At 30.2% G+C, this 14,059-nt stretch overlaps 1 protein-coding gene across 6 annotated transcripts in view; it reads right to left on the bottom strand.

Annotated features, from left to right (window-relative positions):
* Window positions 1-14,059, bottom strand: part of LOC143244881 (latrophilin Cirl-like) — a 93,475-nt gene that overhangs the window by 18,762 nt on the left and 60,654 nt on the right. For all 6 annotated transcript variants that reach the window (XM_076490335.1, XM_076490336.1, XM_076490337.1 and 3 more), the window contains 5 exons: window positions 10,883-11,074; window positions 8,559-8,742; window positions 6,401-6,544; window positions 5,182-5,390; window positions 4,719-4,768 (listed from right to left, as the gene is read on the bottom strand). In XM_076490335.1, the coding sequence (XP_076346450.1) occupies window positions 4,719-4,768; window positions 5,182-5,390; window positions 6,401-6,544; window positions 8,559-8,742; window positions 10,883-11,074 (779 nt within the window). The remainder of the gene's footprint in view (window positions 1-4,718; window positions 4,769-5,181; window positions 5,391-6,400; window positions 6,545-8,558; window positions 8,743-10,882; window positions 11,075-14,059) is intronic.

Raw genomic sequence — 14,059 nt, 5'->3', positions numbered from 1 at the left:
CTAAATATTGTGCACCCGTTTTCCCTTTCTTTCTTTTTATTTTGTTTTAACATAATAAAAGATCTTGTATTACATGTAATTCCACAGCAATATCACAGCATGATCTGTATAACCTAATTTATTTATTTCTTCACTTACAAAATATTACATGTTTAGCATTCACAAAATTTGCAAAAAATTTCTAGCATTTACATAAAGCCCATCAATCTAACTAAACAAAATGAAAGAATCCAACTAATATTATTACAATACAATAAATTTCTGTAGAGCTGAAACATAGGGTAGAAGTGAGATTTTGAAGATTCACAACACATTACTGAACTGATATTTGAACAAAGTTTAAGATCGATCTTTTATTGGTGCTGATACTTATCCATCCAATGTTAAGAAATAAATATCAAGCATTTATACAAAGCCCATTACACTAACTAAAATATTACTTATACACTAATATAGTTTTGTTATTATAAAAATATTATAAATTTTCCAATGAGAAGCAAACTTGTGCATATTATGTTTGTTCAGCTCTGATATCAGTTACAAAAGTTATTGTATCAAATATCACATTCATAAAATGATGATATTATCATTAGATATTTAAAACACTGAAACATGCTACATGGTTAAAATTAGAATAGAAGAGATCAGTAATATTTACAACATACTTATATTATCAATATAATCAATATATCAATATCATCTATAACATATGAAATTTTTACTACAAAATACTGGTATAAGAAAAATTATTAGTATTATGTGTTTGTTTGCTTGTTTTTTAATTTTGCACAAAACTACATGATGGTTATCTGCACCAGGCATCCCTAATTAAGACTAGAGATAAGACAGCTAATCACCACCCACACCACTGTCTACTCTAAATGTATTGACTATAATTTATAATGCTCATAGCTGAAAGGAGAGTATTATAATATTATAGTCAAACCCACAATTTTCAGATTATGAGCCAAGCATCATGACCACCAGGCTATTAGAATTAATAAAAATTAATTATAATATTAGCAACATAGCTAGGATATACAATTAATAACAAACAGTTACAGCATATACAGCTTATGAGTACACTATTTTTCACATTAGTTTCTTTCACTGTATTTTAAATACCAAATTTACTTAATTTTTTAGCAAATTAAAATATTTTCCTACTAATACTTACTAAATTACAAAGTTACAGATAGCTTCTCAAAACTATCATGATTACCCCTTACTTTACCAACTATGTTCTTTATTTTTTTAGTTTAGCAAGGAAGTAATGAATAACTGTAACATGTTGGATTACTTCATAAAGTTTATACTAACTCACAATATAGTATAGCATAATATAAATAGTTTACTTAGTTTAGTACCTGTTTATACTATTAGTTGTTATATTAACTGTTTTTATAATTACATTATTTATTATGTGTACTTAATGACTTAGCAGCTTGACCATTGGTTGAAAGTTTTATCTATACCTTTGGATAACTTGTGAATACATAAACATTACTATTTTGCCACCAAGTCTATTTTAACATTAATATGCTATCAAATTAATTAAAATTACAAAGTTTATGTCACAAACTAAGTTTACTTACACATTTGGTATTGTTTGGGGGGAGAGATTAGATCAATATTTGCATATATTGATAGCCCCCAGTGTCTCAGCAGTATGTCTGCAAACTTACAACGTTAAAAACTGGGTTTTGATACCCGTGGTAGGCAGAGCACAAATAACCCATTGTGTAGCTTTGTGCTTAATTCAAAACAACAACAGCATATATTGATGTCAATTGTTTTTAGAGCATCATTGATATAACACAGGAAAAAAAAAGAGTTGGATTTTGTGTATTTTAAGTTGTAACTAATGTAATATATTTTTATTTAAAGTTGGTTTCATTAACCCTACCTGCCTGAAAATCATTTAGTGAGCATGTCACGAGGTATTAATAGCTTACATTCAATATTTTATTAATGTTGTACCAATAAATGCAGTATAACACCAAAAGTAATAATCTATATTTTAATAGTATATAATTTTATAAGGCAATATTTAAAATAATCCTTAATTTCTCCTAGTGTAAATTAAAATGACAGATTTTCTGAAGGCATCTCAACTCTTCTATCTTAATCACCTGCTATCCAATAAGTACAAAATTTAATGTAAATTACTCACAATAAAATTTTCATTGCTCAGACAAACCATACTTTAATAGCTTTCAATTGTGTTTGGTTAAAGAGCCATCAAAGAGAAAATTAGAACCCTCTTGCCATATCTTCCTGTTACATCCTGTCTATCAGGATTTGTTAATAATTCTCTCTTACGTTTAATTTCTTATTATCTATAGCTGATAAGTACTCAAAATTTTCATCTATGAAATGGTGTATTCTATTAAATTGTGTTCTAAACAGGAAATTGTCAATTTCTCTTTTAATACAAGCTTCATTCCCCTGGGAAAAGATAAATTGGATGAATTTGTAATGGCTCTTGTTAGAAAGCCAAACAAACTGTGAAAGTTAGAGAAAATTGTATGCTCTTTTTTTGGATATAATTATTGTATGCTTTTTGGTGCATTTTTTAATTGAATAATAATTATCTTGGTCATTACTACCATTAGTATATAAAAGTAGGATTAAGTGTCATCAACAGCAAAAAAAACAGTGCAAATAGATACGATTTAAAGGGCAGTAAATTTTATCTCTTTCAATATGAGCTCACTTCTTGGCACTGACTTTGTAACCATTCTGTGCTTGTTATATTTTTTTTGCTATTACTTTTAAATTATGAAACGTATATTAAAGAAATTTGGCAGATTATCGGTAAATGCTAAAAGGATTCCATATGCAGAATATTAAATTTTTTTGTTAATTCGTAAAGTTTGTTAACCAATGCTTTATTATGCCTTTTATAATTCTTTTTGCATGTTACTTATTCCACATGAAAAGTAATTTTCATTTTAAGATTAAAAAATACTTCAGATTTAAAAATTTTCAAATTTCACATGGAAAACTTTTATAGTTTCTAGATAATTATCAAATATTTCTTAAGGGAAAAAAACTAGGTATTATATGTTATCTTACATAACAATTTTCTCTACAGGTTTGGTAGAATTGGTCAATCTCATAGCCATAAAGAAAGGAAATAAAAAATTATCCTTTTTTCATTTTACAATGACAACAGATTGTAACACGAAAATAGATCTCTGTTTTATGTAAGTCTATATTATGTATAGCTAATAGAAAGCCAAGGTTTTCATCTACAAAAAGACATATTAGTAGTTTCATGTTACAGTATGAAGTCAGTCAAAGTGACTTACCATTAATAGAGTTAGGGTATAGAAAATAACAGATAAAATACAAATTGTACGAAAATCAAACATTTGAAATGTATTTAGATTTGAGAGGTTACATAAATGAAATCTGAGATTGAGATAAACAAAATTATTCTGAATCTTAATATGAAAAACACTTTGCACACAGATTATTCAAAACAAATATGTGATATATTCGTGGGCAAATTGCTTTTTAGTTTTCCAAAAATACTTCAGGAAAAAAAATATAATTTTTGTAGATGAAAGACTTATAATAGTTACTAGTTAATGTTTACAAAATTGATGAAGATATTCACATGATATTGAAAGTTAGAAGTAATAAATCTATAAAGACTATGAATGAGCACAGTAAAACTGACAAAGTCCATATTGAAAGTGTTAATGTTATTCATTATGATGTTGAAAATAATTTTAGATATTACTATTATTAACTGTTTACACTTATTAAGATTATTCTGCATTGTTAGGCTCTCTATACAGATTTAGGATCAACTCAAGTCATCTAAACTAGCAAAGTTTCAGGACATATTACTAGCTTTAGAGCTGAAACTATTATTAGTAATGATTGCATTTAACTTATTAATCAATGCATTCTTGTCATTGTAAGCTTTAGCTTGATTGTATATTCATTTATGACATTATATACTGTTCACAAATGATCTAACCCATTTTAAAAAGAAGTATATTTAAATATATAGATAGAACACTCCTATTATATTTAACTTAAGAAACAACTCAAAATCTTTCCTCCTTTCAGTTGCTGATCCACTGTAGGAATAATGAAGAAAAAAAAAGTGAAAAAAAGAAATGACAACACAACCCAAAAAAGTGCAGTGTTTGGTTTGCTGAATCCAAATCAATCATGTTAGAGCAATGAAATTACCAATACATTTATCAAAATAACCCATCAATCATATACAAGAAAACTTGGTTTGAAAATTTCTGTAACTGGTAGTGTGATCCAACAAAAGGGAGCCAGATGTCCAAGTGTATATGATGCAACAGTTAATCATTTGCAAGAGACATTTCTTAGAAGCACATGGTGCACCTGTGAAGATATACTAACTCAAGAAAAACGTTGAGTTGTTTGTTAAGTTAAATGAAACATGAGTATTCTAGGAATGATATTTTCGAAGTTATTAATTTTTTAAACTGGGTTAGATAATTTATGGACACTGTATATTTCTGGTCACTTTATTAAGCAAAATTAGCTTCATTGATTTATAAGTATTTCTCAGGTCCGGTATATATTTAGCTTACTTTTGATTAGGAATTATTAGCATTGAGGCCATAACATACTATGTGTAGTAGTGGACAGTTATAGCAAACTAAGTTTAGTAATAATAACTACAACTTTGTGATATTAGCTGTAAAAAAGAAAAAAAATACCTGAGAGTCAAGTCCCAATACACACAGTGAGGGTTGGTAACATTTTCCTCCTAGAAAACCAGCAAGTAATTATATGCATTTAATCAATTTCTAAAAGTTTATATATTTCTGATAATCTTTAACATAATTTTCTGATGATAAATAATAAATGTAACATGTTTTCAGTGAAAAATAGTTAATAACTGTGATATGTATCTTCCATAATACTAAATCTCATCAACTTAGCTTAAAAATGTTTGATGATAATATCTACCAAAATTTTGATAGATATATATTCTTTGCTTCATATTAAAGCCTTGCTCAAACTTTTACAAATGCTCAAATTACCCAGTTTCTCAAAATGTCTACATATAAACTAGCAAATTATATAATTTTAATGGTTTAGCATCACCATAATATTTTCAGTAAACAATATTCATACACATTTTTGTTTCAAAAATCTCCTTTTAGAACAATATTTTACCTGAATATGTTTGAGGCTGACAATAACAGGTTCTGATAATTGGACTATTCTCCTACTTCCCACAGATGCTGCTACAATTCGAGAGTTGATAGTCCAAGAGATATTCTTAGTAGCTTTATCTACTGGAATAACTGGAGACTGAAATCCACTTCCTGGCTGAAGAAGTTCATCCATTTTGTTGTAAACTTGAAGGATGACCCGAGCTAAACCTAGAAAAGAAAGTAGTAACAGACTAAGATATCAAAAAAGAAGGAAATATAAGATATCAAGTTGCAAACAAACACTTACAGATATATATACGTTTAAAAAATCATTTAACACATCTAGAAGTTATTTAACTTCAATTAAGTTTAAAAAACACCTAAGCAGATAACTTGGGAATATGTATGGTGGTTTTTCAGAAAAATGAAAAAATGAAATTTTTAATGCAAATTGTTTTTTACAAAGGAGTATCGTTATATAATAAATCCAATATAATGATCAGGTTACATATATCTGTTAAACAGCCAGTATCATTTTAGAGAAGAACTGCATAGCAAAAGACATTTACACAAAAGAAACAATTATTCACGTACATAAGTATAAACACAAGTTTTTCTATTCAAACTTTTAAACTTGAACCATTCAAAAATTTAATTTACCAAAGGAAAACGTAAAATAAAGCAATAATCATACTGTGATTTTTTCCTTCTTTTCTGAAAAAAATAGACCAGTACCATGCAAAACAGTTATCTTTTACTAAATTTCAATTTCTTCTTTTCTGGAAAGCTCATGTAATGTGTTTGTTATGAACTAGTGCACATCCACATGACATACGTAGAAACAAAAAAAAACAGAAGGAATCCTCAATAATTGCAGCATTTGAAATTATTTTGGGCAGGATTATAAAAACTTATCTATAAGAGTTTTTTTTTTTTCCTTTTTATTAGTTATATTTTTTGTGCATCAACAAAACCAAGTATGTGGCCTAAGTATATCCAAATCGACTTTATTACTCATTAGAATATATATCATCCTACCCTCAAATTGAAATTATTTTAGGCAGTATTAGGATAAACCTATGAGATTTGGGGTACAGTTAAACACATCAATCGAAAAAGTGTGACTAAGAGACGACCAAGCTAAGATAAAAGTTTGTACTTGAAACATTCAGAGACATTCTATGGCCTGCTTTGCTGTAGCTAAAAGAAAATCAAAGTACAGAAGCTTGCATACTTACCATTGCTGGAATGTTCAAGTAATACTTGAGCAGGCAGAAACAACGAATCTTGATGTCTAATCCATGATGTTCCACTAATGTCACTTTTCAAAGGAAACACCACACTTCTAGAATGTTTTACTTCGATTATAAGAACTGACAACACTGAAATAAATCCACAAAAATCAATAACAGAAAAAAACTAAATAAACAACTATGAAATAATCATACTTTGTCTTATTTGAATTACTATTATTGTGAATAAACATATGTACATATACATAGAATAAACGAGCACACACACACACTCATAGATATATATAAATTAAGAATATGTAACTATATAATAATAAAACATATAACACTATGTAACATAAATTTTGTTCCTGGATAGTATGTATTATTTCTTAATTGCTTATGTTGTAAAAGTACAGAAAATGGCCATTATTCCTTCAAACTTTGCTTTCGGAACCTGGATAATGAAATTTAGAAATTAACCTATTTTCTATGTAAAAGAGGGCGAATTTGCACATTTTCATTTACATAAGGTCTAAATAAAACAAATCAAGATTTACATGTATTTTTACTAAAGTTATACAAAAATGAACAAAAAATGTTTAGAAATGAGTAGTTTTTGAGATTTGTGACTGTAATAAAAATCACTTTCACATATCAGCCCCCAAATATAGTCTCAGCTTTCGATTTTGTTAGACCAGAATCTCTGATCAAGTCATTGCAGTCTCTTTGGTTGGGGTAGTATAGCTTTCTCTCACCAGCTGCACTTCTGAAATTTTAATCTGGATCTTCAATATCTACCTCCTCTTCTGATTTGCTGCTCTATTCTAAGGATGGCTGCTTTCTCTGTGGCAAAGTGGGTACAGGGAGCTGAAGGCAGTGTGGCACTGAGGCAATGGATGATGGAAGATCTGAATACATGTTAGCAGATGCATTCTTGCCAGCCTGATGTTTGGAAGGGTCTACCAGCAGAAGTAGCAATTGCTTGAGTGGTCAGTGGGTTCATGCCAAATTCTTGGAATAGCAAACTGCATGGCTCTCTTTTCATCTCTGTACCATCCTGCAAAAGAGCAAAATAAAATTGTTATTATGAAGAATAAATTTATTTCATCCACAACTAATGGGTAAGAGGTTCATGCAAAATATTTTATATATGATATTTTATTCTGTACTATTGAAAATTTAAAAAAATTAAAACATATTTACATTTTAAAAGCTCTAAATTTGTATAATATAAAATTTTACTATTCATGCAAGCAAAAATTGTCTGTCTTACCTTCTACAGTTTTTTTGCAGTGCTCACAGGTAAAACAAGGTGTCCAGGGTTTGTCTTGATCCCTGAAAAGTATGCTGAAATATGCCTTGTAGGTTTCACACATTTTAGCAAGTACTGTCACAGAGTACTTTTTCACTCTTGTCGTGATAAATTGGCAACATACATAGCAGAATTCATCTGGAGAATGCTTGCAGCTTCTTGATGCCATTTCTGATAAAATCAGATAGGTGTATGTGTTCACTTAGGCAACTAGAACTAAACTGAAGTGGTGAGTCACTTTATATATATATTACTATGGAAAGTTCTAGAAATTTCTCATAAGTTCTATAACATTCTAGAAAGTTCAAGAAAATTCTCTGTCAGCTACTCAGCACTAAATCTACCTGGCATGTTTTGGAAAATGGGTAAATTTGAAAATTTCATTACCCAGGTCAGAAGAGCAAAGTTTGAAGAGAAAAATAGATCTTTTCCATTTTTTTTAGGAACAAGAAGTAAATATTTTGTTACATTGTGTAATTTTTAAATACATCTTACTGAAAACATACCAATATTCATACCAAGTCTAAGAAAAAACAAAATTTTTCTTTTATACAGATAATATATTTTAGGAAACCACAAATTACTTATTTGTTCACTGTATATTTAATTTTATTGCCAGAACACAAAATTTTTAACAAACACTTATGAAAATCATTTTGAGAAATAAAACTAGTTTTTAGTTAACATTCAAAATTATTATTTTCTTAGGAATGACATAAAATTAAGTACATTTCCTACGAACATTTGCAAAAGTTTTCATACAACTGTAAATTCCAAATAATAAAATGGGAATTTGATTGATAGGTAATAAAAATTATTAGTTTTGTCAACAAAAATATTTCTACTTACAAACATTACGCTTTGTAAACAAGTAACTATTCTCTTGTATCAAAGTTTCAGCTAAGAGAAAGGCACTTTCTTCCAAACCTTGGAGCAGGTGTGATGCCACTTGTTTACGCTCCAGCTTGGACATGTCAAGCCATGCTGTATTCTGTTTATCTTCTAGTAGGTTACTGACAGTTTCAACTATTGACTGTTTAGATAAGATTAATAATTAGATAAAGCTATTACAGTTTGTTTTCAAGCTTACAATATTTTCATAACTGTGTGTGTATATATGTATTTATTTATTTACAAACATCAAACTTTTCGTATAATAAGAAATGAAAATCAAATCTAAAGAGAATCTCACATACATTAGAATAAATAATGAAAAAGACAATTCATGACGATGTGTTTCAAAGGTTACTAGCCTCTACTAAATTAATATTAATATTAATTATGTATGACAGCAGTGGCCAAGCATAATATTTAATTCAAGTTCTTGCTATCTGAACCCTTATAAAATACTATTGTGTACCTAGGTTGTAACATTATATTTTTAAACGTTTTTAACAGGTATTTTTAAACATTTTAGAATTTGCTGCAAAATGACAAATTTATAATATTACAGATTTATTCCATTAGGTAAAGTTTCTTCATAAATAGTTTACAGCAGATTTATGTAAATTTTATAAACTTTGAAACTGAGATGAAAACATGTTCATACATGCATGTACATAATGCTACCTTTTTCAGATGTTAGATATTACACAATTTAGTCTGACAGAGTGATAAGTTGAATCTATATTAAGTTCTAACTGAATGAATCTTCTGTTATGTTAAATAAAATAGACAATCATTTGATTCATAAAGTTTATTTTTGTCTACTTCTGAGTTACTACATATCAGGATAACTTTAAAATATTCTAAATTTGGAAGTATGTTTTGAAATGAAGATTTATGATTGAGATAAAGGAAACAGGAGGGAGCTTATACTTTTTATTCTAAAATTCATTGAGGTTCAAGGTGACCTGTTTAAATTTTGATATTGTAAGGAAAACATAGATATGCTGAGAAATGAGAGGAATGAAATTTACTTCAAAAGGAATGATTGAGAAGAGAAGTTAAGATTTGGTTGTTCTCAATTTTCAAACATATAACATCCTAATGGTAGAAAGTATTTCAGTTCTGAAATAATATGCAGTTATGTTTTGGCAATCAAATATAATTATACATGGCACAAGCTTGTTTTATTTTTGTTTGTGGAAGAATTACTTTCTAATATGAGTTTTTCATCATGTAAAAAACTAAATAACTTACAAGATAAAATTACATGCAAATACTTTATGCTCTTATGTCTGGTTCAAGAGACATAAATCAGTCAGATTTGTGCGTGAAAGGGCTGTTAGTTATAATTTGTCAAGATTATTACTGGTTTTAATTATGAAATATCAATTTCCAGATTACATCTTATTTTGCTGTATAAAATAATTTATTTATATATGTACATCTGCACATGACAACATGTTTTGCAGTTTATGTGAAAAAATAATTTCCTGCTCTTTTAAAGCAACAGGCCCAAGCCCACTGAACAAGTTGTAAACCTGTCCAATTTCTCACAATCCCTTTGTAAATTTGTAACATGTAACAGTCAGTAAACCCCCTCCACACACACACACACAAACGCAAAAGAAAGAAAGGATGTATGAAACTATAAGAAACAATCCAAAAACATTTTCCATAACACTTCAAATGAACAATATTTTTGTCCACCTTGTGCCCATACCCTTAAATTTCCTTTAAACCTTTTTATGTATTCTACATGCTAAAACAAAATATTCTCATGTAGATATTACAGTAAATCTCACATATCCAAAAATGCAAAAAAAAGGTTAAAAATCTAGACATTTAACTATGAATTATTTTATTCAGAATTACTTAAGCCCACATAACATAAATTACATAGCTCCTGGATCTTTTTCTGAGAAATGAAAATTGAAACTGTCTCAGTTTTCCTTACTTCAGGAAATCTTTAACTTCCATAGTATGGTATGAAAGTTTACATGATATAATTGCATATTCAGAAAATGCTGAATTGAGAACCAACGATTTACTGAGATTATACTTATGTATTTCTTTGTTTAAGTAATTCAAAATTATAAATTTTGTTATCAGTGCTTAGACTGTTGATTTCTTCAAGTCTTTCTCTATTTCCTTATAAACGTTTTTTGTTCTTCTCATTGAAGTTTCATCTATTAATTTCTCTGAATAATTAACATAATTGCCTTTTTCATTTGAGGACACAAGATGGTTTAGAGAATAAATGAAAAAGGAAATGATATGTTTATTACCTCTAACAGTTCTTTGAACGTTTGATGTCGACGCCAAATGTCTAAGTAGCTGTCCATATTGTTTAAAGCTCTACGTAAAGTCAAATGAATCATAGATGTCACATGGGTAATATCTTTACTGAAAAGTGGCCTAGTTAATGTCATCAGAGCCATTTCTCGAGCAATACTGTTAACAGAATCTCCTCCATGCATCTAAACAAGAAAACAGTGTAAAAGGTTGTACAAGTACATCCACACAGATTAATTGCTTAACACTAAGACAGGGTGAAAAGTTGTACAATAGCATGAGATTTGTTAGCTTCACCTCAATTTTAACTTTGTAATCATATTTTTTCAAGTTTTAAAAAGTGAAAAAGTTGTACAATACCATGAGATTTGTTAGCTTCACCTCAATTTTAACTTTGTAATCATATTTTTTTCAAGTTTTACTAGATGTTTGTCTTAATAGTTATTAACATTCACTTCTAACCAGAGCAGCTATGTTCTAAGAAAAAAAAATAAAACTTGTAATCAGTATGGCTGTTGAAATACATCCTATATACTATTTTTATTTACAAAGAATAGAATATATTGTTCCATCAACTGAGTATCTTTGTCACTAAAGATAATTACCCTCACCCTTGGAGGGGAGGGATAATGGTATTACAAATTCATCCATGTTTCCATGCAGGCATCTCAAAATCTAATGGACCAAAGTACATAAAATGAGAAATCAGTATGTGACATCCGCAGCCAGATTTGGTCCAGATTCAACTTCAGATCATTTGAAGCAGTTTTTATAATGAAGAGTTTGGGCATTTTCATGGTTTGGGCTTAATAACTTTGTAAAACATGATCAGATTTGTACCAAATTTCATGTGTACAATAAGGCTGAGACTTATCATACTAGAAAAAATGATCTGGTTCATTGGTTATTCTGGATCTGAGAAGAATTTTTAAAAGTGAAAATTGACATTGTTCAATATAAATGTCTGTAAACTTGAAAAGGAATGGTGTGTTGGTTGTTTTGGTGTTTTATGGCGCAAAGAAACTAGCTATCTGCACCAAACATCCGGTAGAAAAGTTAAAATTAAAGTAATATTATTGAAATTCATAAAAGGAAATTAAAGTAAAACGAAACAGTTTAACATTTGAATTAAAAACATAAATGGCATTAAATCAAATTTTTAAATATATTCCACATTAGTAAGAGAAAAACTACAGTAATACAAGTTGTAAGGGGCTTTCTGAAGCATAATTTTAATTATCATTACTCGCCAGGATGACGAACGGGTAAGTCCAAAAATCACCGTTAGTCACTTGAAGTAGGGCTTTTCTGTACTTTTTCAGAGTTTTTGACGTAATGGCCATTTTCAGAAAGTAAAGTAATACAAGTTTTGAAAGACTTGTAGAATAATTTTAATTATTATAGCTCTCTAGGATGACTAACGGGTAATTTAAAGAGCACCGTCAGTTTGTTTTTGATTTTGAATCTCGCGCAAAGCTACACGAGGGCTATCTGCACTAGCCGTCCCTAATTTAGCAGTGTAAGACTAAAGGGAAGGCAACTAGTCATCACCATCCAACGTCAACTCTTGGGCTACTCGTTTACCAATGAATAGTGAGATTGATCGTACATTATAACGCCCCCATGGCTGAAAGGACGAGCATGTTTGATGTGCCAGGGATTCGAACAAGTGACTTTCAGAGTACGAGTCCAGTGCCTTAACCACCTGGCCATGCCGGGCCACCAGAAGTGTTAGACACCTGAAGTTGACCTTTCCAATCCTGGTTTAGAGTTATTTGATGTCACAGCCATTTTCTAATTTCAAATCGAATTAGATGTACTTTAATTCTTAAAAGGGAATCACATTGAAAAAGACCTAATGTATAAATTATAAAAATTTAAATAGCATTAAAAAGATTAATGGCCTTGAAAAAACTAAAAACATTTCTAAGGTGGAAAGTGTCACCATCGCCAATAACACTGTTTTACGCTATGGATAAACCTTGGGACAAAACACGTTTAAAATAGTACTGTCGTTGAGGGTCGTAACGACGGGAAGTCAGCAAAATGTGGTTTATCGTGATCTAAATGTTAAACAACCAACATATTGATGCATCAGTTTCAGATAAAAGAAAATGATGAGTTAAAAACTGTGACCAATGTGTTGTCTAGTTAGGACAACTTCCTCTTTCCGATCCTTATAGAAGGAACACGGCCAAAGTCCAATAGAGAGCTTTATTTGAAAAAAGCTTGTTTTCATGTTGTTCACTCCAAGTCGACTGCCAATTGGCATGTAGCCGAGCCTTCAATCCAGGACCAAAGTCGATGCATGAAACAGGCACAGCATTGATCGTGCCATAGCAGACATATTTAGCTGCGTTGTTGGCGAGCCGTTCTCGCGAATACCAACGTGACTGGTATCCAGAAAAAATGGAAAGAAGCAGATGTTAAAAAGAAATTGGCCAGTCGGTTTTGAATATCGATGAGAAGATGGTGAAAATTAACGTGAAACGATACCAGGGCCAGTAGAGAAATAAGCGAGTCAGTATAAATAGTGCAATTTGAATACTGCTTAGCTTCTATGTGATCCAGGGCACGATAAATGACGTACAGCTCAGCTGTGAACACAGAAACTGTAGAGTGGAGCCTGCACGCAACCACAGAACTACAACATATCATGGCAGAGCCCACAGAGTCATTTGATTCCAAACCCATCCATGGAAGGATGGTTTGAAAGATGTTATCCATATAAATAGGAATGGAAGGATGGTTTGAAAGATGTTATCCATATAAATAGGAATGGAAGGATGGTTTGAAAGATGTTCAGCAAATAACTGACAGTATTTCCAATCAGTAGTATCTGCTTTTCTAAAGAAAGGTGACATTTGGGGACTGTAATAAGCCCTAGTGGGTTTGGCTGACTAGTGGATACAGCAATGTTATCCAAGGACAGACCCAATTCATCCAACTGTGTCTGGATACAAAAGCCAAAAGGAGCAATGGCAGATTGTCTGTTTTGTAAAAGCATGTCACACCAAGGAAAGAAATCACACCACAGGTGGCATGCTTTGGTAAAACAAAGTTTCAAAGCATACAATAAAACAGTTGCAAAGGATGGAGGTGCAGAAGAGGTTCATGAGCTTGTGTGTATGGGCTCTGAACTGGAGAAGTGTGGAAAGGCCTAGTGCAGA

Source organism: Tachypleus tridentatus, chromosome 2 (genome assembly GCF_004210375.1).
Source record: "Tachypleus tridentatus isolate NWPU-2018 chromosome 2, ASM421037v1, whole genome shotgun sequence".
NCBI classification, from domain to species: domain Eukaryota; kingdom Metazoa; phylum Arthropoda; class Merostomata; order Xiphosura; family Limulidae; genus Tachypleus; species Tachypleus tridentatus.
Note: the sequence above shows the minus strand (reverse complement) of the source record. Positions and strands in the feature narration are given on the sequence as shown.